Source organism: Amblyraja radiata, chromosome 27, assembly GCF_010909765.2.
Source record: "Amblyraja radiata isolate CabotCenter1 chromosome 27, sAmbRad1.1.pri, whole genome shotgun sequence".
Classification (NCBI taxonomy): domain Eukaryota; kingdom Metazoa; phylum Chordata; class Chondrichthyes; order Rajiformes; family Rajidae; genus Amblyraja; species Amblyraja radiata.
The window spans coordinates 6,161,208-6,186,855 of NC_045982.1; the positions used below are offsets into that span (position 1 = coordinate 6,161,208).

The 25,648-nt window shown below is 44.6% G+C and overlaps 3 protein-coding genes across 3 annotated transcripts; 2 read left to right on the forward strand and 1 right to left on the reverse strand.

The window, feature by feature from the left end:
• The first annotated feature begins 16 nt into the window (after positions 1-16).
• Positions 17-9,500, forward strand: zcchc17 (zinc finger CCHC-type containing 17). The gene is made up of 8 exons (XM_033044993.1): positions 17-51; positions 2,970-3,130; positions 3,216-3,273; positions 3,581-3,681; positions 4,407-4,498; positions 5,174-5,274; positions 8,442-8,569; positions 9,125-9,500. The coding sequence occupies exons 2-8, from the start codon at positions 3,089-3,091 to the stop codon at positions 9,314-9,316; spliced, it is 714 nt and encodes a 237-aa protein (XP_032900884.1). The 5' UTR covers positions 17-51; positions 2,970-3,088; the 3' UTR covers positions 9,317-9,500.
• A 1,044-nt stretch (positions 9,501-10,544) lies between these two features.
• On the reverse strand, positions 10,545-22,339 carry fabp3 (fatty acid binding protein 3). Its single transcript, XM_033044994.1, has 4 exons — positions 22,270-22,339; positions 17,533-17,705; positions 12,452-12,553; positions 10,545-10,748 (listed from the first exon to the last, which is right to left on the reverse strand). Exons 1-4 carry the CDS (start codon positions 22,337-22,339, stop codon positions 10,695-10,697), a joined length of 399 nt encoding a protein of 132 aa, XP_032900885.1. The 3' UTR covers positions 10,545-10,694.
• Positions 22,340-23,299: 960 nt separating this feature from the next.
• On the forward strand, positions 23,300-25,578 carry LOC116988359 (52 kDa repressor of the inhibitor of the protein kinase-like). Its single transcript, XM_033044995.1, has 3 exons — positions 23,300-23,488; positions 24,568-24,836; positions 25,300-25,578. The coding sequence occupies exons 1-3, from the start codon at positions 23,379-23,381 to the stop codon at positions 25,548-25,550; spliced, it is 630 nt and encodes a 209-aa protein (XP_032900886.1). The 5' UTR covers positions 23,300-23,378; the 3' UTR covers positions 25,551-25,578.
• Positions 25,579-25,648: the final 70 nt, after the last annotated feature.

Consider the following 25,648-nt stretch of genomic DNA (forward strand, 5'->3'; position numbering starts at 1 on the left):
AGCGGTATCGTTGAGTAAGACCCTTCCCCATTGGTTGTGTTTGGAGCGGAGGTAAGATGGTGGTCGCTGGGTGAATTCTGTCTGTTCTCAATTAGTTTTGTTTTGTGAAGTTGCTGCCTTGTAGTTGTAGCTGGATGTTATGCTGCAGTTTATAGTTTAGTGGTTAGTATCCGTGAGGAGCTATTGTTGTGCTTTGATGACATAAGAGACTGCAGAGGCTGGAATCTGGATGGAGAGAGAGAGAGGGAATACAAGGGTCACTTAAAGTTAGATACATCAATATTCATGCTGCTGGGTTGTAAGCTGCCCAAGCGAAATATGAGGTGTTGTTCCTTCAGTTTGCGTGTGGCCTCACATTACTCAATAGGGTATCTGTGGATGGAAATACGATTTGGTTGCCATTTCAGGTCGAGACCCTACTTCATCCTTTTAACCTCCACAAATGCTTCCAACTCCCCGAGTCTCCAGCAGATTGTTGCTCTAGATCCCAGCCTCTATGGTCTTATAAGATGCATCTTGTATTTTAGTGATTGACGTCTGCGAGGAGTTATTGTTGTACTTTGGTGACACAGGAAACTGCAGAGGCTGGAGCCTGGAGCAACAATCTGCTGGAGGGACCCAGCAGGTCGAGCAGAATCTGAGGAGGGTAAAGAGATGAAGCAGGGTCTTGTCCTGAAATGTCAACCAATCTATTTCCATCCACAGATACTCTGTTGAGTTCCCCTAGTAATGCGGTCAGCGGGCAGCAATATATCTGCAGGAAAAAGGAATGCAGATGCTGGCTTACAAAGAAAAAGACACTGGATGGATAGATAATGATTCGGGTCAGGAATATCACCTTGGTGATGAGCTCATTTTGGTTGCCTATAACTAGTTTGCTCTCAGTACCAGGACCCAGTCAAATGTTGTTAACTGACACATCCAACGTGCAGGACTATGAGCTGAGCTCATTGATACTCATAGATACAGGGTACAGCTGATGGAAAGGCTCCGGGCGGAAAAGGCACAATTTGGGGCTAATCTTGTGTTAAAATACTTAGTGTTGGGAACATTTGGAGAAAAACATTGATATAACCTAACTCATTGTACCCAGCATTGTGATATGTAGGTACAATGAATACAATATATATACTTGCAAATTTTATGAATGAAGTAGATTTTGTGGGTTAAATATCTATTGTAGGGCATTGAGATGGCTTCCTGAAGGAGATACTGAGCAATTAGGATATGAGATATATCTGCAACAATGTTGTGTTAGCAACATGACCAGTAATGTAACTGCAGCCTTAAATATACACAAATCTGATGTTCAGTTGGATGAACAAACATGAATATGAAAAATAAGAACAAAGGGACATTGGACTGCACGAGAACTGTGTAATGATTTAGGTGTTATTGTGGTGAGCACTCTCATCATATCTGAATCAGAAGATGCCAAATTCAAATTCTCCTCACAAAAATGGGTTTACAGTAAGATCTGGCATAGATTTGAATGGCTGAATGACCTCTAATGTTATGAGAAATATGGAAACATAAAAGTAAAAGTGACATATTATGATTGTAGGCCATGTTTATTTGTCTAATAAATATTTAATTGGTGTGAGTTTTGGGAACCTCAACTAATTCTATGCCCAAAGCAGGTCTCCCCACTACGGAAAGCAGGTCTCCCCACTACACACCTACGAACTTTTTATAGGGGGACAATCGAGAGCACATTAACCTATGGCATCACTTCCTGGTTCGGGAGCTGCAAGGCGTATGAACGGCACCAACTAGACAGGATTGTGAAGACCGCCAGAAGGATTATTGGTGCTCCACTCCCTTTCCTGCTGGACATATACAGGAATAGATGTATCAGCAGAGCCATCTCCATCATCAAAGACCCCTACCACCCATCGCATCACATATTCTCCATCCTGCCATCTGGGAAGAGGTACAGGAGCATTAGCTGCAAAACCAGCAGGATGCTCCTCAGCTTCTTCCCGCAGGCTATAAGACTGATAAACGGACTTTGCCCCCTGCCAAAGTATCGCGCACCAACCACCAACCTGGACACACTGCAGCAGAGCCACTGTCGTGCCGCTGCCGATCGGAAAGCCTGTTGATGTTTAGTAGAGTAGAGTGTTTAATTTGTTCATGATATATGCATTTTTATTTCTATTTATTTTTTTACTGCACACTGAATGGACACTGGTTGAGCAACGTTTTTTTTGTTTCCTCTGGGTATGTGAGTACTCAGGGAAATTACAATAAAGATATACTAAAAAGGAAAGTCTAAATTTAGTTTTCAGTCAGAGGCTTTGATTAAGAATGCGTATAAAGTTTTGAATCCCACAAATGTTATTTACATTTAAGGCTGCCTGGCAAATTCATGAAGAATATTTCATGAGGAGGTTTAATATTAGACAAGGGCGTGAAGAGAGAAATAGAATGTTCATTCCAGAAAATAGGTTGTGTTTTGTAAAATGTTGGCAAAGCAAATAATCACTGGAATGTTACAGTAATTACTGCATAAGAGCTGCCTGATTATAGTGAGAATGTTTCTGTTATGGGAGTATTGATATCAGTTTTTATCCATGAGTAGTTGCTCTACTCAACAGCCAAAAATCTGTAGCCTCCCTTTTGATCTGGTATTTTGTTGGTTTACATGCTTGATCAATGGTGTTTTATCATTAATGTCTTATTATTATTAATGTTTAGTATTTTCTGAGTCATTCTTAACTGTCACTGTAAGTCATGTTGTTACTTGTGGGCGGAGCACCAAGGCAAATTCCTTGTATGTGAATACTTGGCCAATAAACTTACTTGCTTACTTTAGGGATCATTTGATTTTCTAGTGAGAGAAATGACAAGGCTGGAATGAAAAAATCATTCCCTCCTCATAAGTGAATGAATGTGACTTTATTAACATCTTATCACATTCTGAGAGCAAATATTTGTATTACTTGCATATGTTTTTCTTCATCTAGATCCTCTTGTGGAGAGAAAAATGAAAGGAAAAAGTATTTCTGGCATATATGTATATCATAGCTACTTTCTGAAGAATTCTGCAAGATCCCTTTTTTAGCAGACAACCTGTTGCATAAAGATGGAAGACATACCTGAAATATACACTATCTCCGAGGGCGAGGTACATTGTAATTGCTTCAAACATACACACATTTAATTCAATTGCTATTAACTGTTTAAAATTAAAATGTCAACTTTTTCTTTAGGTTGCAACCGTAACAGAATATGGAGCATTTATTAAGATTCCTGGTTGCAAACGGCAAGGTGTAGTATCTATTACTGTTTTGTATATTGGCAGCATGCTTGTAATGATACACAAATCTTTGCCTCTCTCTGAATGAATATAATCTTTAATTTTTAATGCGACATTAATTTTCAAATTAAGTAATAGCAGCAATGTGAAATGTTACCAGTTATATATTTTTTCCAAATTTAAGATGGCTAACCCAACTACATAACTCAGAACTAGAAAAGGAGCGGTGTGCTATGTCGAAACAGGGCAGGATATCGGTCAGGGGTTGTGGGGATTTCAATTACAGTCAATGTACTAAATCCTTATTTTCTTTTACAGGTCTTGTCCACAAGTCACAAATGTCAGCAGGACGGGTGGATAATCCATCTGAGATTGTGGATGTTGGAGAGAGGGTCTGGGTTAAAGTAATTGGGAAAGAGGTACAAGAACCTTCTGCTGCACATTTTATCTCAACTCTTTTCCTCTGATAATCTGCAAGATAAATATTCAAAAGGAAACTAAAGCAGATCTGGTAATCTGAAATAATTTCCATGGAACGAAGGAGATTGTGATAGACCATGTGATAAGAGTAGAATTAGGCCATTCGGCCCATCAAGTCTACTCCGCCATTCAATCGTGGCTGATCTATCTCTTCCTCCTAACCCCATTCTAATATGACATGTTTCAGGTATACAAATTATTACGGGTATAGTTAGAGTAGATAGCAGGAAATACTTTTCCATAACAGAGGTGAATAAAAATACAGGACATAGATGTGCAACTGGTCGGTATGCATGTGGTTCAGCGAACGGCCTGTTACTGTACTGTATGCCTGTGATTCTATACATATAACTTTTTACACGGTGCTGCTTTCTTGTTTTCCTCTTCATTGGTTTATTTACTGTGGTTGATAATTTTTTAAGTCTAGAATGCGTTCATCTGATGCAGTGAGAGTGAGCATTTTTTTCAAATAAACCTTAGGATGGAAATTTGTCTTTGATTGTTTGTGCTAAATGTTCACTATTGAAGACAAGAGAATATTTATTTTTTTGCAAGTGTCCAATGCCAATCTGTTACTAAATTATGCATTTACCTCGTGATCAAGGATAGATTTCTATCATTCAGTGAATGTAAAACAACAACTTAAACCAAGCTTATATTTTAGGTAAAGGATGGCAAAGTCAAGATCTCTCTTTCAATGAAGTGTGTTAATCAAGGATCTGGGATGGACATCGATCCAAATAATGTGGCTCTTGAGTATGTGTTTCTGTTAATGAATTTAACTTATTTGTTCAAAAAGCATGCACTGGGAATTTGAATTATTCCAAAACGTACTTCTGTTTAATTCAGGGCTATTTGAGCATTATCTCGTCACTGTCATCCTTCTCTCCACAATGCTTTGTATTTTCCTGTTTCCTGAAACAACATTTCGTTTGGACCTCAAGGGGTCCAAATGACAATAAATTGTATTGTATTGTATTGTATTGTATTATGCCAGTGGTATGAATATTGATTTCACTCACCTCAGGTAGCCCCAGCATTCCCTCTCTCTCTCTCTCTCTCTCTCTCTATCCCTCCCCCACCCAAGTCGCACTAGCTTCTCGTTTTCACCCTACAAACAGCTCGTTTCCTTTATCATCATTGCTTTTTTTGCATATTTTTTGTTCATTGTTCTTTATCTCTCCACATCATCGTCTATATCTCTCGTTTCCCTTATCATTAACCAGTCTGAAGAAGGGTCTGGACCCGAAACGTCTCCCATTCCTTCTCTCCAGAGATGCTGTCCCGCTGAGTTATTCCAGCTTTTTGTGTCTATCAAAAAAAGTAATTTGCCTTGTGGGGGAAAAAAATATCATGCTCTAACGCACACAAAAATGGAACATAATATTTGTAGATGATAGATATTAAATTAATAATTGTGACTGTTTACAGTCAGGAAGAGAGGAGAAGACGCACGTTCAAGGACTTCACAACGCAAAGGATAACACTTGAAGCTGTACTGAACACACTTTGCAAAAAGTGTGGATGTAAAGGTACTTATTACATGCATTATTGTTCATATTCAATCAAATGTTTCTTTGAAAAAAAGAGATAAATTGTAGCTGATGTTTTAGCAGAATTAAATGGAGACCAGTAAATTGCGTTGAATTTTTTAACTCCGAAGTTACAAATGAGTTTATTTATCCTTTTGAGACTATTAACTAACTATCTATGACAGCAAGCATTTTGTAGATGCACAGTTGATTTTTGTAATGATCACATCAAACAAAATCCAGCTTGATTCCACTGACTGAAGGCGAGAGGAACACGCAGCTGGAGTTGAATTCGCTTGGGTGTGTTTGGGAATTGGTTTGAATTTTCCTTTGTAATTTACAAAATTATTTCAAGTGGTAGAGTTTCTTGATTAGTATGGGTGTCAGGGGTTATGGGGAGAAGGCAGGAGAATGGGGTTAGGAGGGTGAGATAGATCAGCCATGATTGAATGGCGGAGCAGACGATGGGCCGAGTGGCCTCATTCTGCTCCTATCACTTATGACCTTATGAGTTTCTGCCTGACAGCGCCAGAGACCCGGTTCAATCTTGACTATGGGTGCTTGTCTGTATGGAGTTTGTATGTTCTCCCCGCGACCTGCGTGGGTTTTCTCCAAGATATTTGGTTTCCTCCCACACTCCAAAGTTGTGCAGGTTTGTAGGTTAGTTGGCTTCGTATAGATGTAAATTGTCCCGAGTGTGGGTAGGATAGTGTTCGTGTGCGGGGATCGCTGGTCGGCGCGGCTCTGGGCCGAAGGGCGTTTCCGCGCTAGATCACTAAACTAAATTTCAGCTTTTCATTGATTGATGTGTAAATGCAACCAGCAGCACATTCAAAGTTTGATCTACAATGCCTGGGTGTGTGTAATATGTATATGATGCTGTTAATGGATTTGAGTACTTTTTTTTCAGTGAATACACCTTGCAGAGAATTGGTCAAGGCTCTTATTGAACGAAAATCCCAGTTTAATCTATCTCTCCCACTGGAAGAGGATAACACCAGGATAGTGAATCATTGGCTTAAGTATAATGCAAGTAGAAACCAGGGAGCACTTACTTTGAAAATAAAAATTAGGGGAACATAAATTAATTCTCGAAGCACCACCAATCTCTTATAGACACAAAGACGAGAGGCTATAAATTTAAGGATGAGCAGTAAAAGTACGTAACGTTATAATAACTTCCCTTGTGAATTAAATTTCAAATTGATGCTGCAGTTGTCTGAGAATCCTTGAAACACGGCAATCTCAGTAGGTTACATTTATTATTATCAGCATTTGCAAAAGTGCAAGGAGTTTTGCTTGGAAAATCAAACATGAGGTTTAATTTGGAGAGTGTGTAGAAAAGAACTGCAGATGCTGGTTTATACCGAAGATAGACACAAAGTACTGGAGTAACTCAGAGGGTCAGGCAGCATCTCTGGAGAAAAAGGATGGGTGACGTTTTGGGTCGAGACCCTTCTTAATTTGGCGAGTGCTGGATGTTTTCAGCAGGTTCACTTCGATATTCTATGGGAAGCTTCAGATATTTATCCTGAGGTTGAGGGTTTACTCCGTGTGTCGGCAGCTCTGCCAGCTGTATCATTGTGCAGCCTGTCTTCATCCAAATCGATTTAGTGCCCCTAATTGTAAGGTCCAGGTGAAAGCACTGACCAGAAACGCAACTGGACCAGCCATTTAACTAAACCTTTGCAAGAGCAGAGCAAAGGCAGGATATCCTCCTGACACTAGACGTGTAAAGCCACACATTACACATGACACTGTAAACTTGTAAAGCCATTCCGCCACACATCAGGAGCACGATGTGGTGTGGTCCACTTGCCTGGATGAGTACATCTCCAGCAACACGCAAGAAGGTTGATACCATCCAGATACAAAGCAGCCTTTGTGAATGGAACCTCATATGCAGCACCTTAAATATTAATCCCCTCTGCCATTGGCACACAATTGGATAAAATGAAGTGATGTCAAAGTTCTGTTCAGTTAAAGGCAAATGAATGAAACGTAGCTGCTTTGTATTGGAATGACAATTTAGACTCTTTGCAGTAAGCAGAATGCTTTATCGTAGGGTGCAGCCATACAAACATTTCCATCTGAATAATCCACTGCAGATACTCCACGAGGCTACTTCTGATAGCAGCTCTGAAGCCAAAACCAACAACCTTTATAGAGCAACAACTGCATGTGAACACCATCATTTACTTGTTCTCCTCCCAGTTTCACGCCATTCTCACTTGGCAATATACTGCTGTGTATTCCATAATGCCACTGGGTCCAAATCCTAGAAGCCCCTCGTCAACAGTTTTGTGAAATAATTTCATCAATGGAAATGCAGCACTTCAATAAGGTTGCTCACCACAAACTTTTCAAGGGCACCCACCAAATATGCAATAAATACTTGCCTTGGCAGCAGATCAATGGAAAGTGAATAAAAAATAAATAAATCATCCTTCAGTTTCTTTCTATTGTCTTTTTTGCTACTTTATCAATGGGTTTCAGGAACAATCATTATCCAACCACATTGCAGAATAATCCACTTTAGATTAAAGTTCAAAGTCTTTAGGTAGAAAGACATGTAGGAAGAGTTGAAGTGAAAAAAACCAAACATTATTTTGATAAATGTATTGATTATTGGGCGGAATTATCAGCTAAACAAGAATACAGGTCCTTGAAGTTTGAGTTCTGCCACAAAAGAGCCATTGCATGATGCACTGGTCCACATGTCCACACTTTCTTTTGTGTGGCATGCACAGCCTAAAATCATTGGACAACTTGTTCTATTTGATCTTCCATTTGTGCACGTCGAGTTGATTGCATTAGTCGAAACAGGGCGGACCACGTGAAGGTTGCAATCTTCCACCCCATGTCCAGACTGAGAGCAACATTAGAAATGATGGTGAAGGTCTCTTGGCAACTAATTGATTTTGTGTGTGGGCATCTGCTTTCATACAAGCTCATAAGTTATATGAGCAGAATGAAGCCATTCAGCCCATCGTCTACTCCACCATTCAATCATGGCTGATCCATCCTTCACTCTCAACCCCTTTCTCCCCATAATCCCAGACACCCTGTAAATGTATTGTGCTCACAATGGCCTTCTTATTATAAATGTTGTGCTTAACAGGGCTGTTTCACAGATGATAAGCAAATGATAATTGATTTCCTTCCAGGGCATTTTGCGAAAGACTGCTTCATGCAGCCTGGAGGTGTCAAATATAGTCTGATTCCTGATGATGAAGTGGCATTAGCAAACTGTTCCAGCCAGCCTGAATGCCAACCTCCAAAGAAGAAAAAGAAGGTAATTACACATATAACAGATGGAAGCTCAACTCATAATTCCGTCCATCTAGCGCCCTGCTTTCATGTGCAGATGGTTCAGTAATTGAAAGGCACCACGTTGAAAGATATCTTAATATTGATCCGATTTCTTGCTTCCAATATGCAGAGCAGAATTCTCGATTTCTTGTCAGGAATAATGAGGAAATACTACAGTGGTTAGTTATGTTCAAATGACTGAATGATGTTCATAAGTTATAGAAGCAGAATTAGGCCATTCAGCCCATCAAGTCTACTCCGCCATTCAATTTGGGCTGATCTCTTTCCCTCACAACCCCATTCTCCTGCCTTCTCCCCATAACCCTGACAACTGTAGTCAGCACCCATCATGTTGATGATGAATTAACAGATCCAAAGATCAGGCCAAGTGTTTCACCATATTTGGAATTTGTAACGTTAGAAGGATAAATTAAATCGAGGAAATATATAAAAGTAGACCTATTTCTGAACCCGCTGGGTGAAGGGGAATGACAACAATTTTACCACCGTTCTCACAAATAATGTCGATCTCCTGCAGGTAAAAGAAAAGGAACAGAAGAAGAGCAAGGAAAAGAAAACTTCCTCCAAATCTTCTTCGGATACATCAGATACAAGCAGTGACCGAGACCGTGCAGATAACCAAAGACACAAGCATTCAAAAAAGACACAAAAATCACATAAAAAGAAACACAAAAAACACAAGCATAAACGATCCAAAAAGAAGGAATAAGTAAGAACTGTAGAAAATCTCAAAATTGATTTTTGAGATCAAGGATATTTGTATGTAAATGTTAACACTCAAGAAAGCTAATACTGTGGTTCCTTCCTTCCCTGTAATTGATGGCAATGCATTGTATTTGATTACAAGATGAAATAAATTTGAAGTACACTGAATATATTATTCTGTTGTCAAATCGCAGCAGCAATATTTCATCATTTCACAATTCAATGATTATTTTCTTTCTGAAACCTTTCCATTTTAGTTACACTTTTATATTTCTTGAATGGTTCTATAGAGCACTCTTTATCATAAATATATTGGTTCTGCAATTCATTATTGTGATGTAAATTGTGATTCTGATCTCAACCCGAAACGATGACCACCTCTTTCCTCCAGATGTTGTTTGAACTGCTGAGTTGCTCCAGATCCCAGCATCTATCGTCCCTTGTGTCCCCATAAGGGTATTTGCTATGATTAATGTTTAAGAAGGAACTGCAGATGCTGGAAAAATCAAAGTTAGATAAAAATGCTGGAGAAACTCAGCGGGTGAGGCAGCAGCTGTGGAGCGAAGGAATAGGTGACGTTTCGGTTCGATACCCTTCTGAAGAAAGGTCTTGACCCTTAACGTCACCTATTCCTTCACTCCATAGATGCTGCCTCATCTGCTGAGTTTCTCCAGCAATTATATCTGCCTGCTATGATTAATGGGTCAGTCTGTGGGGTTTTTTTTGGCCAAATGTTTAATTTAGAGGTACAGAAAAAGAAACAAGTCCTTGGCCCACCGAGTCCACACCGACCTGTTCACACATTAATTCTGCACACTAGGGGCAATTTATAGAGGCCGATTAACCTGCAAACCCAGATGTGGGAGGAAACTTGAGCACCCGGAAGAAACAAAGAGAACATGCAAACTCCAGACAACACCCAAGGTCAGGATCGAACCCAGGTCTCTTGGTGCTGTGAGGCAGCAACTCTACCTGTTGCGTACTGTACTGCCCATGTTGCATATAACAATGCAATTAAATCATTTAATTAAACCAATTCTGTGATCTGTCTCAATTACTCATTGAATTACAATATTAAATAAAACATTGTTGAGCTATTATCGAATCAGGTTCTTCAGTTTAAAATGAAGCTCTTAATGTGGGTTATTTAATAACTAAATGAAGCCTTCAATTTGGAAACAATGTTTTTTTTAATTTGGTTGGAAGACAAATAAATTATTTCAGTTGAACATTCCAAAATCCCACCATTGTTCCCAAATATGTGATATATTTAATACATTTTAAGGTTTGTCAGAGAATTACATATGAAAGGTACAATAACACTGCATATTTCCCTCTGAAACCATAACATGAATTACAGCAAATAATAAAAAGTAGCATCCTTATTCCTCCCTTTCGTATGTGTGAACACTGACAACATCGTTAAAGGTAAGTGTCTAGAGAAGGGAAACAAAAACAAATAATCCATTGGATAACAAAAATGTACACACTAACTTCAAATGGGAAGTTATAAAGCTACATATTAATCGGCTCCTATTTAAGGAATTGTAGATAGTGTAGTAAACCAAGCATTGTGAATCAAACGGTTCAACAGTGGTTACAATATTAAATAAAACATTGTTGAGCTATTATCGAATCAAGTTCTTCAGTTTAAAATAAAGTTCTTAATGCTGAATTGAGGGGGGATCTTATAGAAACGTACAAAATTCTTAAGGGGTTGGACAGGCTAGATGCAGGAAGATTGTTCCCGATGTTGGGGAAGTCCAGAACAAGGGGTCAGTTTAAGGATAAAGGGGAAATCCTTTAAGACCGAGACGAGAAAAAAAAATTTCACACAGAGAGTGGTGAATCTCTGGAACTCTCTGCCACAGAGGGTAGCCAGTTCATTGACTATATTTAAGAGGAAGTTAGATGTGGCCCTTGTGGCTAAAGGGATCAGGAGGTATGGAGAGAAGGCAGGTATGGGATACTGAGTTGGATGATCAGCCATGATCATATTGAATGGCGGTGCAGGCTCGAAGGGCCGAATGGCCTACTCCTGCACCTATTTTCTATGTATCTATGAACGAATGCGCGCTTAGGAGAACAGTTAGGAGCTTGCTGCCATTGAGAGGAGCACCACACGTCTGACTCGTGGGCTCAACCTGAGCTTCTCATCTGCAACTGTCATCTCCCTGTCACCAGTTCTGGTGCCAAAGGTTCGATCAGTAAGTGGCTTGACCACCAGGTGGCGCCACAATAGACACAAAATGCTGGAGTAACCCAGCGGGACAGGCAGCATCGCTGGAGAGAAGAAAAGCGTGACATTTCAGGGCGAGACCTTTCTTCGTACAGTGTCAGGGGAGACGGAGTCTAGAGATAGGGAAGGGTACGGTGTGAAAAACGATAGATCAAAGTGGACGATGATAAGGAAATGTAGAATGTTTCATTGTTAGCTGAGGGGAAGGTGACCAGAAGGCAAACAATCAGAAAAATTAATCAGGACAGTGAAACTAGTCGGAGAACGGTGGCGGAGGGACGGAGAGAGGGAAAGCAAGGGTTACTTGAAGTTAGAGAGAGAGATGTTGCCTGCCACGCTGAAATATGTAAACCACCATCTGCAATTCCTTCTTAGACATTGGGATTGTAGAGTTTGTCCATCTGCAGCTTGTCATAAGGACATGTATAAAATGATCAATACGGTCCTTGGGAGTATATGGGCTAACAAGACAAAACTGGCTGAATGGGCTGCGAGTTGACTATCCAAGTGGCAAACGTGGGAAATTGAATACTTTGATACCAATGCATCAAGATCTAAATATTAGTACTTGGGGAATATTGGGATTAAGGGGAGCTTTATTCTGTAAATGGTCCATATTGATCTTACTCTGATTTCTTAGTTAGTTCGATAAGCAGAGAAGTTCACAAAAAGCAGGAGGTTCTCATCAAACTTGTACCTTGTTGGAACTGAAACAGATTAGTGGGACAAGATTGGAAAAGCTTCACCTAGATATCAGCTTGTTTGATACAATCATTCCCAAGGGGTGTACGTTTATTTATGACATCAGTGAATAAATACAATGACTTAACCTTTTAGAAATGTGAATATGATTTATGAGCTATTAAGAAAAAAAAGAAAATCTCGCTCTCCTCAACATACCAATATTAATTTTCCGTCTCGGATTTCCCGGACTAGTGTTGTTTGGTTTTCATCCCATTTTTGAGTCTGAATCAATTTTTCACCTTCAAATCGTACAATTGTCTGGAATAACAACAGCCAGCATATTACTCGACTGCGGGTAACACATGAGGTTAGACACTCCACTCTCCGCAAAGGTTCCCCTCACCTCTTACCCAATATTTCGGACTTCAGTTTTGGACATTAAATAATGTGGAGATACATAATTGTGTTAGGATGTTACACCCATTATACAGGACTGAGAGTCAATGCTCATTATTTTTCAGATTATCTTCATTGTGCAGCTTTTAAAAACGTATTTAAATTTAATTGGAAAGCATTATTCTCAGCAGAATGGCATGTGTATTTGAGGATCTGTTCTTAATATTGCTGCCATTTCATAACAATCCTATATATTCGAACAATGTGGCAGAACGTGAGTGTACTGGTAAAACTGAGCCGTCACACACGCAGATTATGTCTGGTCTATGATCAGAGTCAATATTTTACTGCCACTTTTAAAAGGCAATCACGGTGCATTATTGTACTGCACCAGTACAGTATTGAAATATGCAGCATACTTTTTTGCAAGGGCATTTTAGAGGACTGCAAAGCCATCTTAAAATGAAACAGCTGCAAAACAAATTAGTTTATTTTGTATTGAATACATTAACAGGAATGGTTTTCAAAGTCAAATGTTCATTTCCTGGCTACATTGAAGACTAATTTCAAGTCAACCGATTAGACTTTGCAGTGGGACTTAGATTCACCCAGGCATCTAACATAAAAGTGCACATAAGGCACTGTGCACCCCTCAGGATCATAAGGTATTAGGAGATGGCTGAATTTCAAATGTATAATTTACCTGCTGTTTCAGTTCCTTCATGAAAATCTCCACAGTTTGAATTGAATTGAATAAATGTTATTAGCCAAGTATGTATACATGCAAGGAATTTGCCTTGGTGCTTTGCTCGCAAGTAAATACACGATATTCAGTAGACAATTAAAAATAAAATTTAAACGTGAAGAATGAAATAAAATACCAGAACAGGCTTTTGGCTCTTGAGTAGAGCTACTGCTCGTGGAAAAAAAGCTGTTTTTATGTCTGGCTGTGGCGGCTTTGACAGTCCAGAGTTGCCTTCCAGAGGGAAGTGCTTCAAAGAGAGGGGTCAGAGATGATCTTACCTGCTCGCTTCCTGGCCCTTGCAGTGTACAGTTCGTCGATGAGCAGAAGGTTGCAGCCAACAACCTTCTCAGCTGATCGAACAATGCGCTGCAATCTCCGGATGTCATGCTTGATGGCTGAGCCAAACCAGACCATGATGGAGAAGGTGAGGACAGACTCTACGATGGATATATAGAATTGGACCATCAATGCCTGTGATAGATTGTGTTTTCTCAGCTGCCGCAGGAAGTACATGCTCTGTTGGGCCTTTTTGACTGTGGAGTCGATGTTGGCCTCCCATTTAAGGTCCCTGGAGATGATGGTTCCAAGGAACTTAAATGACTCCACAGATGTCATTCTGTGACATCTGTGTGGTGTTGTTGAAGGTGAGTGGGGGGAGGGGGAGCTCTCCTAAAGTCTACAATCAATTCCACCGTCTTAAGAGCATTGAGCTCCAGGTTGTTGCGATGGCACCAGGATGGCAGATGTGTCACTTCCTATCTGTAGGCAGATTCCTCCCCATCCTGGATTAGTCCAATCAGGGTTGTGTCGTCCGCAAACTTGAAAGCTTGACAGAGGAGTCTGTGGAGCTGCAGTCGTTGGTGTAGAGAGTAAAGGAGAGGGAAGAGTACGCAGCCTTGCGGTGTTCCTGTGCTGAGGGTCTGCGAGTCCAAGATGTGCTTTCCCAGCCTCACATGCTGCTTCCTGTCTGTCAGGAAGTTGGTGATCCATTGACAGAGGGGTTCAGGCACAGTCAACTGGGAGAGTTTGGAGTGCAGTAGCTCTGGCACAATGGCGTTGAATGCAGAGCTAAAATCCACAAACAAAAACCTTGCATAGGTCCCCTGGCGGTCGAGGTGCTGGAGGATGAAGTGCAGACTGCGTCATCCACTGATCTATTGGCCTGGTATGCAAACTGCAGGGGTCAGTCCGACAGGTCTGTTATCATTAAGACCAGTAATCCTTTGCTTTTTGGATATGGGAACAATAGTGGAGACTTTGAAGCAGGCAGGGACAGTGCAGGTTTGCAGGGACCGATTGAAAATGTCTGTGTAGACTGGTGCCAGTTGTTTGGCACAGAGCTTGAGGGTAGAGGGAGAGATTTCCGGTCCTGGAGATTTCCGGCATTTCTGTCTCCTGAATAGCTTTTCCACCTCCTCAATTGCAATTGTTAGTGATGGTGAAGTGGCCAGACTGATGTTGCGCAACAAGGAGGGGGTGGGTAGTGGACGAGGGCCCAGTCGTTGCCGACTGGAGTCAGTCCGTAAGTGGATGTGAAGTGGTGATTGTGGAGGAGTGGGTGGGGAAGGTCCAGTCTTTGCAGACTGGAGTCAGGCTGTAAGTAGGTGTGAAGTGGTGATTTTCATCACACACATGAAACCAAACAATGAAATGGACATAATAACAGTGAAGTGGATAAATTGATTCAGTTTAAGTGTTTTGACTCCACATAAATATGTTCCTCGAAGTATACATGATTTTAAAATGTGTAATCTTTATATAATAATAACAATAATAACTTTATTTATAGAGCACTTTATAAACAACCACTGTTGCAACAAAGTGCTGTACATGACTAATCATGGACAAAAAATTATTACACGACAATAAAAACATTAAAAGAGAGAGTAAAAACAATTTAAAAAAACATTAAAAACACGAGCAAAGTCTCATGCAGGGTCAAAAGCCAAGGAATAGAAATGGGTTTTAAGATTGGTTTTGAAGATGGACAGTGAGGGGGCCGGAGCAGCAACAGAGAAGGCTCTATCCCCTCTGAGCTTCCGCTTAGACCTCGGTACCTCCAGGAGCAGCTGATCAGCTGACCTGAGGCACCGGGCAGGAGCGGAGGGATGAAGCAGCTCAGAGAGGTAAGGAGGGGCGAGGCCATTTAAAGATTTAAAAACAAATAAAAGAGTCTTAAAATGAACTCGAAAGTACACCGGGAGCCAGTGGAGGGAGGCCAGAATTGGCGTTATGTGCTCCCTCTTTCGAGTTCCAGTTAAAAGGCGAGCAGCAGCATTTTGAACCAACTGGAGACGAGCCAGGGAAGATCGAGCAACTCCAAAATAGAGTGCGTTACAGTAATCCAGCCTAGATGTAATAAAGGCATGGATTACTGTTTCATAATGCTGCCGCTCAAGAATGGGCTTCACCTTTGCCAGCTGCCTTAAATGAAAGAAGCTGGACTTAACCACCGCGCCTATTTGATGATCTAATTTAAAATCACTGTCCATCTTAAAACCCAGGTTCAAAATTGAGCCCTGTGGAACCCCATATGACAGAGGAGTGGAGGAGGATTCAAAACCAGCAAGGCTTACACACATAGTTCTGTCTGCCAGATAAGACCTGAACCATCCCAGGGCACTGCCACAAATGCCCACTAGGTGCTGTAACCGAGATACTAAGATACCATGGTCCACTGTATAAAAGGCGGCAGATAGGTCCAGCAGGACAAGAACCACATAATCACCAGAATCATTAGCAAGGAGGATGTCATTAAAAACCCTTAGATTGCTAAGGGTTTTTAATGACATCCTCCTAGCTAATGATTCTGGTGATTCTGTGCTGTGCATAGTTTTAAACCCAGACTGGAATATAGAATATTTTGTTTTAATTCAGGAATAACAAAATGTAGATGGAAAATCTTGTCATGGTATTTGAATCACTTAGCTCGTGTAACACATCAGTTTATGGTTGCTGTGGTCTAGGGGCGGCAGGGCGTTGCAGCGTTAGAGTTGCTGCCTTACAGCGCCGGAGACCTGGATTGGATTCTGACTATGGGTGGTCTGTACGGAATTTGTATGTTCTTTCCGTGAGCATTTGGGTTTTCTCCGGTGCTAAGGATTTCGTCCCACACCCCAAAGACGTACATGCACATTGGTACATTGCCGGTGATCAGTCAGGGTACGGGAAGGTATTAAGTATAGAAGGTAGACACACAATGCTGGAGTAACTCAGCGGGTGAGGCAGCATCTCACGTTTGGTTGACGTCACCCATTCCTTCTCTCCATAGATGCTGCCTCACCCACTGAGTTACTCCAGCATTTTGTGTCTACCTTCGATTTTATCCAGCATCTGCAGATCTTTCGCACACATATTGAGAATGGAAGTTGGATTGTCATGTTACAGTTGTGCAAGATGTTGGTGAGGCCACATTTGGAATGTCGTCTTCATTTTCGGTCACCTTGCGTTAAGGATGTCTTTAAGCTGGAAAGAGTGCAGAGAATATTTACAAGGATGTTGCCAGGACTCAAGGACCTGAGCTATAGGGAGAGATTGAGCAAGCTAGGGACTTTATTCATAGGAGCTCAGGTGATCTTATGGCCCCCATAGCAGAAGCATCCATGTCGCGGGGCTGGAGACAGGAAGTATCCCGAGCTAATTCTGCCACCACCATCATCTATTACGACAAGTGATGGCTCCCACTGATTGTCGCCGGAAGCTCGCGTCCTTTTCAGGACGGACGATGACAGCAAGGCCAACATTTGTAACAAGATGGACACGAAAAGAAGGTGATCTTATCATGGTGTATTAAATCATGAAGGGGATAGGGTGAATGCAGTCTTTTACCCAGGGTTGGTGAACCAAGAACCAGAGGGCATGTTGCAAGGATGGGCGTGTTGGGCTGAAGGGCCAGTTTCCATGCTGAAAACCTCTATGAATAGTTACTAGAACATATTTAAGTCCCTTATTACATCTTATAGGATCAAATCCATTATAATTATACGTTTCTCAAATAAAATGCCGCTAGTTGCACCATAAAATTAAGGCTTAAAGAGGAATTTTGCAGTCCATGAATAGTGATCAGAAATATATAACTTTGACTTTTTGATATTTTGTTATATGGCACAAGGTGACCGATCAGGGATTTGGTATTGTAGCTTTCTAATGCCCTTACCTTGCAAGTTCTATTATCAAGGGTACGCTCGTCGAATGGTTTGTCAAGGGTGAACGTAATTTCTGAGTTCCTGTAGGTGCTAATGCTTTGCACAGTGACCTGGTCCCCATCCACCTTGATGACTGTGGTGGGTTTATTGACATTGCCCAACTGTCGAGTTATAAAGTTCATTCCTGAGTTAGGAAGAAGAAACGCTCTTAACTATAACAAATGATGCACTTAGTGCAAACCATAACTATAGCATTACAAAATACAGAGGATCCTGCTCTGCAAATAATAAACATCAGAATGCATCCTTTAAATATAGAAAAATCAATCAATCCTACTAGAAGAATAATCATGCACTTGTATATGTAATGTAAAATTGTTAATTACTCAAGCTTTAAGATCACTTCAAAGCCCTAAGCCCCCAAAATCGGGCAGTTCTGAATTATATATTCAAATGATGAGTCCTGTAAATATAAAATTATTACATATACACTAAGACTTCATTTTCCACTGAATTACCATCTCCAGGCAGGTGAAGTTGGCTGTTTATTTCCGCGAACATTGATAAGTACAGTGCGTTGGTCCAGATTCCCCTTCTGAGTTTGCAGAGAAGTTTGGCAGCTATGAGATGGATTGCATTTGATGTGTTGTGCTGGCAAGCAATGGAAAATATTAATAATCAGTATCCAAGGTTAGCAACACTGGGGGGGGGGGGGCTAAGGATTGGGCACACCGGAAGTCAGGAACATAGGCTGATTTGCAGTCAGGGCTTGGGTACGTTTGTAGCTGGATTCAGGATTCGAAGCTATGATCTGGAAAGTGGTGAAATCATTGGACAAAGTCAGCATGGATTTACAAAAGGTAAATCATGTCTGACGAATCTTATAGAATTTTTCGAGGATGTAACTAGTAGCGTGGATAGGGGAGAACCAGTGGATGTGGTGTATCTGGACTTCCAGAAGGCTTTCGACAAGGTCCCACATAAGAGATTAGTTTACAAACTTAAAGCACACGGCATTGGGGGTTCAGTATTGATGTGGATAGAGAACTGGCTGGCAAACAGGAAGCAAAGAGTAGGAGTAAACGGGTCCTTTTCACAATGGCAGGCAGTGACTAGTGGGGTACCGCAAGGCTCAGTGCTGGGACCCCAGCTATTTACAATATATATTAATGATCTGGATGAGGGAATTGAAGGCAATATCTCCAAGTTTGCGGATGACACTAAGCTGGGGGGCAGTGTTAGCTGTGAGGAGGATGCTAGGAGACTGCAAGGTGACTTGGATAGGCTGGGTGAGTGGGCAAATGTTTGGCAGATGCAGTATAATGTGGATAAATGTGAGGTTATCCATTTTGGTGGCCAAAACAGGAAAGCAGACTATTATCTAAATGGTGGCCGACTAGGAAAAGGGGAGATGCAGCGAGACCTGGGTGTCATGGTACACCAGTCATTGAAAGTGGGCATGCAGGTGCAGCAGGCAGTGAAGAAAGCGAATGGTATGTTAGCTTTCATAGCAAAAGGATTTGAGTACAGGAGCAGGGAGGTTCTACTGCAGTTGTACGGGGTCTTGGTGAGACCACACCTGGAGTATTGCGTACAGTTTTGGTCTCCAAATCTGAGGAAGGACATTATTGCCATAGAGGGAGTGCAGAGAAGGTTCACCAGACTGATTCCTGGGATTCAGGACTGTCTTATGAAGAAAGACTGGATAGACTTGGTTTATACTCTCTAGAATTTAGGAGATTGAGAGGGGATCTTATAGAAACTTACAAAATTCTTAAGGGGTTGGACAGGCTAGATGCAGGAAGATTGCTCCCGATGTTGGGGAAGTCCAGGACAAGGGGTCACAGCTTAAGGATAAGGGGGAAATCCTTTAAAACCGAGATGAGAAGAACTTTTTTCACACAGAGAGTGGTGAATCTCTGGAACTCCCTGCCACAGAGGGTAGTCGAGGCCAGTTCATTGGCTATATTTAAGAGGGAGTTAGATGTGGCCCTTGTGGCTAAGGGGATCAGAGGGTTTGGAGAGAAGGCAGGTACGGGATACTGAGTTGGATGATCAGCCATGATCATATTGAATGGCGGTGCAGGCTCGAAGGGCCGAATGGCCTACTCCTGCACCTAATTTCTATGTTTCTATGTTTCTATCTTTGGTCCGAAGTGTGAGTTGAGTGTGTGGCTAGGGTGGGGGGGGGGGGTCAGAATTGGCAACACAAGAAGTTAAGAATGAGTGTATGTTTGCGCAGGGGGTCCTCAGTGCAGGGTTGACCCGAAACATCGCCAATCCATGTTCTCCAGGTACGCTGCCTAAACCGCTGCACTATCTTAAAACTGATTGTGCATGGTAGGACAAAGGCCGGAGGTGGAAACACAGGAGGTGAGGACACAAGCTGATTGAAGAGTTGTGAAGTTACAGCAGGTGAAGATGCCATTGAGATGATGGGTGAAAGCATTAATGCTGCCATTGATACTGGTCATTGAGATTCATGGTCGAGCACACCTCTCCCCAATTCCTCCTTCTTCCCCCCACCTCCCACCCCTATCGTACCCCTCACCCCACCTCCCCGCTCCTTTCACCTCTCCATACCTCCCCCTCACCCCACCTCCTCTCCTTCCACCGACCACCTTCCCTCCACCTCCCCTCCTTCAACATCCCCCCCACCACCTCCCTTCCCTCCCTCCACCTCCTCAATCTCCCCCACCTTCTTCTCCCTCTCCAGGCCTCCTCTCTTTTCTTCCCTCTCCCTTCCTCCTCCATCTCCCCACACCTCCACCTACCTCTCCCTCCCCGCGCCTTCCTTCCATCACCCCTTCCCTTCTCAGACCACCACCTCCTCCTACCTTCATCTCCCTCCCAAGGCCCCCCTCCCTCCTCCACATTCCCTCCTTCACCCCCACCAACTCCCCTTCCCTCTCCACCACCTCCCCTCTCCTAACCTTTCATCTCCTCCCCCCCCACCTACCTACCTCTCTCCCTCCCAGGGCCTCCCCTCCCTCATTCACCCCCCCCCCCCCCTCCATCCAACCACCTCCCCTCCCTTCATATCTGCCCTCCCTTCACCTCCCTCTCCCCTACCTCTCCCTCCCCTCCTCCTCTTCCCTATCTCTCTCTCCCCTCTTCCTCTTCCCTATCTCTCCCCTCCTCCTCTTCCCTATCTCTCTCTCCCCTCCTCCTCTTCCCTATCTCTCTCTCCCCTCCTCCTCTTCCCTACCTCTCCCACCCCTCCTCCTCTTCCCTATCTCTCTCCCCTCCTCCTCTTCCCTATCTCTCTCCTCCTCCTCTTCCCTATCTCTCTCTCCCCTCCTCCTCTTCCCTATCTCTCTCTCCCCTCCTCCTCTTCCATATCTCTCTCTCCCCTCCTCCTCTTCCCTATCTCTCTCCCCTCATCTTCCCTACCTCTCCCACCCTCCTCCTCTCCCCTACCTCTCCCTCCCCTCCTCCTCTTCCCTATCTCTGCCTCCCCTCCTCCCCTACCTCTCCCACCCCCTCTTCCCTATCTCTCTCCCCTCCTCCTCTTCCCTATCTCTCTCCCCTCCTCCTCTCCCCTACCTCTCCCTCCCCTCCTCCTCTCCCCTACCTCTCCCTCCCCTCCTCCTCTCCCCTACCTCTCCCTCCCCTCCTCCTCTCCCCTACCTCTCCCTCCCCTCCTCCTCTCCCCTACCTCTCCCTCCCCTCCTCCTCTTCCCTACCTCTCCCTCCCCTCCTCCTCTCCCCAACCTCTCCCTCCCCTCCTCCTCTTCCCTACCTCTCCCTCCCCTCCTCCCTCTCTCCCTCCCCTCCTCATCTTCCCTACCTCTCCCTCCACTCTCTCTCCCTCCAAACCTCCTCCCTCCAACGTGGTGCCCGGCGCCGGCCCGCCCTCCCTCCAGCGGCGGTGGTCGACGACGGACGGCCAGGCCTAGGCCGAGGGCGCGGGGCCCAGGAGAAGGAGGCCGCTCTCCCTCCCGCCTCAGGTAAACCCCCACACACCGTGGACACAAATAAACGACGGGTGCTGCTTTGACAAAGGAGAGACACAAGATGCCGGGGGTAACTCAGCGGGGCGGGTGACGATTCGGGTCGAGAACCTTTGTCGACGGGCTGAAGGGTCTCACCCGTCCCTTCTCCTCCACAGACGCTGCCCGGCCCGGCCTGTGTCCATCTGCACATCTCCTGTGGGCGGACACGCGGCTCCCTGAGGTAACGTCGAGTTACTCGGGCGTCGAGTGTCTCCTCAGGTCGGACATCACCGCGACCCGCGGGGCCCGGGTACTGGATACTGTGGGCCTGGGGCCCGGGTACTGGATACTGTGGAGGTGTGGGGCCCGGGTACAGTGGGCCTGGGGCCCGGGTACAGTGGGCCTGGGGCCCGGGTACAGTGGGCCTGGGGCCCGGGTACAGTGGGCCTGGGGCCCGGGTACTGTGTGGGCCCGGGGCCCGGATACTGTGGGCCCGGGGCCCGGGTACTGTGGGGCCCGGGGCCCGGGTACTGTGGGGCCCGGGTACTGTGGGGCCCGGGTACTGTGGGCCTGGGGTCTGGGTACAGTGGGCCTGGGGTCTGGGTACAGTGGGGGTGTGGGCCTGGGGCCCGGGTACTGGATACTGTGGGCCTGGGGCCCGTGTACTGTGGGGCCCGTGTACTGTGGGGCCCGGGTACTGTGGGCCTGGGGCCCGGGTACTGTGGGTGTGGGGGTCGGGTGTATCTGGGGTCGCGGGTCCAGGCCCCGGTGCTGTGTAGGGTGTGGCGGCGGGGAGGTGGGGAGGGGTCTCACCGATCTCCTTCATGTAGTTGTCGTAGTTGTCGATGTCCACCAGGCGCCAGGTGCCCACGAACACCTCCATCCTCCCCGCCCCGGGTACAACACGGTCCCCTCGGACAGGGCAGCTCTACACCCCTCCCTCACCCCCCTGTTCACCCATTCCCCCGGGGACACCCCCCACCCCCACAAAAGTGTGGTCCCAGTTCCCCACCCCTGTTGTCCCACCCCCCCACCCCCTGTATGGACACTTCCCCCACCCCCCTGTATGGACACTTCCGCCCCCCACCCCCCTGTTGTCCCACTTCCCCCCCCCCCACCCCCTGTTGTCCCACTTCCCCCTGTATGGACACTTCCCCACTCCCCTGTTGTCGCACTTCCCCCCCCCCCACCCCCCTGTTGTCCCACTTCCCCCCTCCCACCCCCTGTATGGACACTTCCCCACCCCCCTGTTGTCCCACTTCCCCCCCCCCCCCACCCCCCTGTATGGACACATCCCCACCCCCCCCCCCCCACCCCCCTGTATGGACACTTCCCCACCCCCCTGTTGTCCCACTTCCCCACCCCCCTGTTGTCCCACTTCCCCACCCCCCTGTTGTCCCACTTCCCCCCCCCCCCACCACCCTGTATGGACACTTCCCCACCCCCCTGTTGTCCCACTTCCCCCCCCCCACCCCCCTGTATGGACACTTCCCCACCCCCTGTTGTCCCACTTCCCCCCCCCCACCCCCCTGTTGTCCCACTTCCCACCCCCCTGTTGTCCCACTTCCCCCCCCCCCCACCACCCTGTATGGACACTTCCCCACCCCCCTGTTGTCCCCCACTCTGTTGTCCCGCACCCTCACCCCCCCCCCCCCCCCCCCCCGTTGTCCCACACCCCCACCCCCTCTATGGACACTTCCCCCACCCCCCTGTTGTCCCACTCCCCCACCCCCTGTTGTCCCACTCCCCACCCCCCTGTTGTCCCACTTCCCCACCCCCCTGTTGTCCCCCCCCCCTGTATGGACACTTCTCCCACCCAACCAAAGATGATAGAGCAGAGCAAGATGCGCCACTCTGAAAAAAGCGAAGTATGACATGGGTGATTGTCGCCACCATTTTACCGGGCTGCCTCGACTACCGACATGGCGTCTACATCTAAATCATCATCTCACTGCTCTGCCATTAATTGTTCTAATCGTAAATGTAGACGGCCCGACCTGTCATTCTTTAGGTTCCCCAATAAAAAAGAAAGGTGAGAAAATATTATTATTTTCTGTCGATATTATTCTGTCCTGAAAATGTTATTTTCTGTTCTCCCATCAACGGCCATGATTGGGGAAACTAGGTTTTTTCGTTTCATTAGAAAGTGATTAGAATTATTTTTAATAGATCTTTACTTACCCCCAATAATAGACAATAATTTTAACACTTCGGTACGTTTTTGGTTTTGTTCTTGTAAGGCTGGGGTCTCCAATATGTGGCCCGCGGGACACATGAGGCCCAGTGACCACGAGGAGGTTTTTCGAGCTCAGTCCGGGAACGCGGTTACCCGTTATCAATGTCCCTCGAATTGTCGGGGCATCACAAGCAAAGATCACAAGCCCGCTGTGAAGAAGGGTGCAATCAAAGATTATACAACTCTGCTCTATAAGCTTTGGGTGCAATGGTGGTGGTGGTGGTGGGGTGGGGGGGGGGGTGGGGGGTTAAGGCAGCGGCGGTCGGAATCAAAGATACTGCTCTATAATCTTTGGTCGGAATGGGACGGCTGCGCGTTATAATTTGCTATCGTTCCACTCTCTCTTCTCCCTCTTTCCCCTTTCCCCTTCTCTCTCCCCCTTCTACCACTCCCCCTTCTCTCTCATGCTCCCTTGTCCCTCTCCCCTTCTCTCGATCTCTCTCTCTCTGCCCTTTCTCTCGATCTCTCTCCCCTCTCTTCTCTCGATCTCTCTCTCTCCCCTCTCGATCTCTCTCCCCCTTCTCTCTCTCTCTCTCCCCCCTCTCTTCTCTCGATCTCCCTCCCTCCCCCTCTCCATCTCCCTCCCTTCTCTCTCTCCCTCCCTTCCCTCTGTGTGAGAGTTGGCAGCCCTGCTATGCCTTAGGTCCAAAAGAGGATAGAAAGAAAATACTTCATGGTCTTTGTAAGAAGATTTTAATAAACTCTTCTACATTTAAGGTAAATTCACATATTAGAGGCAAAATGCATCTTCAATATACAGGTCTCTCCACACGACTGAAAACAATTGCACTTAAGTGATACATCATCCATTCTGCAGGAAATAATCATTTTTTTTCTTATTAGTTAATCCTAAATGATATTTTCTGTAATTTCAGATGTCAACAGTGGGTCCAGAATACTCGTCGACAAGATCTCCTACACCGAACTCCGGAGTACTTGTCAGCCAACTGTTGTCTTTGTTCTTTACACTTTGAACTTGACCAGTTTTCCAACAAGCAAGCCAAGAACAGGCTAAATTGGAATGCAGTTCCAACGCTCTTTGACATTCCTAACCCGCCGAAACGTCTGTCTTCCCAACGCAGGTTACTCAAGAGGAAGAATGAGAACCTCCCATCCTCACCAACGCCTTTAAAACAGCAAAGAGGCAAGTATTTTTTTCCTTTTTTAAATAAAATATAATCTCTCACTTTGGCTAAATATGAAAAAATTGTACCCAAACTGATATAATTGCTAATGGTCAATATGTAATGGCATGTATGGTACTTTTATTTTAATTTGTGAAATGTTCACAAAACTATAATCAGACATAAGACTACACAGTGTGGGCTGATGGAATGCATACTAGTATTTAATTCAAGTAAGAACATCCACTTAAAGCTTCCTCAAGCATAATTCATACAACATTTAAATTGATTTAATTTTTAAAAGTCTTCAAAAAATCAAGATCATGATTTTCTTCTGGTAGATTGAAATTGGTTCATCACATCTATAATTTTTAATTATAATTAGTGGTAGATGCTGATTTATTTACATGTATATGCTTAATCTTTTTCATTAGTGTGCTTGCCATTTATTTTCCCCTTCCTCATTTTCTTTTGTCTTGGCAGTGTCACACAACATACAGGACGAACATTCTTACTGCTCAGCTGCAGACAAAATTCATCAGAAAGAACCCAGCAGTGTCTCGACAACTCCTGAAACACCTGATCTTCAATTCACACCAAATGTAAATGACAGCAGAGGTCTGAAGAAGGAAAGACAGCGTGCTTTCCGCCTCAAAAAAAGAGTACAACAGATTAAATTATCAATGGGAAAGAATACTACAGAAAGTAAGACAATTAGTGACTTGATCAGCTAGTGTCTTTGCACCAAACCATGGTCCCACTTCCCCCACCCCCTGTTGTCCTACTTCCCCACCCCCTGTATGGACATTCCCCCACCCCCTGTGGTCCCACC

What these genes read in the sequence shown, in the direction of transcription:
- zcchc17 (XM_033044993.1), top strand. Translation starts at nt 3,089, where the DNA reads ATGGAAGACATACCTGAAATATACACTATCTCCGAGGGCGAG. An exon ending in ACACTATCTCCGAGGGCGAG is followed by an intron (nt 3,131 to 3,215) that starts GTACATTGTAAT and finishes CTTTTTCTTTAG; the next exon opens with GTTGCAACCGTAACAGAATA. An exon ending in CTCCAAAGAAGAAAAAGAAG is followed by an intron (nt 8,570 to 9,124) that starts GTAATTACACAT and finishes GATCTCCTGCAG; the next exon opens with GTAAAAGAAAAGGAACAGAA.
- fabp3 (XM_033044994.1), bottom strand. Translation starts at nt 22,339, where the DNA reads ATGGAGGTGTTCGTGGGCACCTGGCGCCTGGTGGACATCGACAACTAC. An exon ending in CAACTACATGAAGGAGATCG is followed by an intron (nt 17,706 to 22,269) that starts GTGAGACCCCTC and finishes TTCCTAACTCAG; the next exon opens with GAATGAACTTTATAACTCGA. An exon ending in GAGACGGAAAATTAATATTG is followed by an intron (nt 10,749 to 12,451) that starts GTATGTTGAGGA and finishes TCCCTTCTCTAG; the next exon opens with ACACTTACCTTTAACGATGT.
- LOC116988359 (XM_033044995.1), top strand. Translation starts at nt 23,379, where the DNA reads ATGGCGTCTACATCTAAATCATCATCTCACTGCTCTGCCATTAATTGT. An exon ending in TTCCCCAATAAAAAAGAAAG is followed by an intron (nt 23,489 to 24,567) that starts GTGAGAAAATAT and finishes CTGTAATTTCAG; the next exon opens with ATGTCAACAGTGGGTCCAGA. An exon ending in GCCTTTAAAACAGCAAAGAG is followed by an intron (nt 24,837 to 25,299) that starts GCAAGTATTTTT and finishes TTGTCTTGGCAG; the next exon opens with TGTCACACAACATACAGGAC.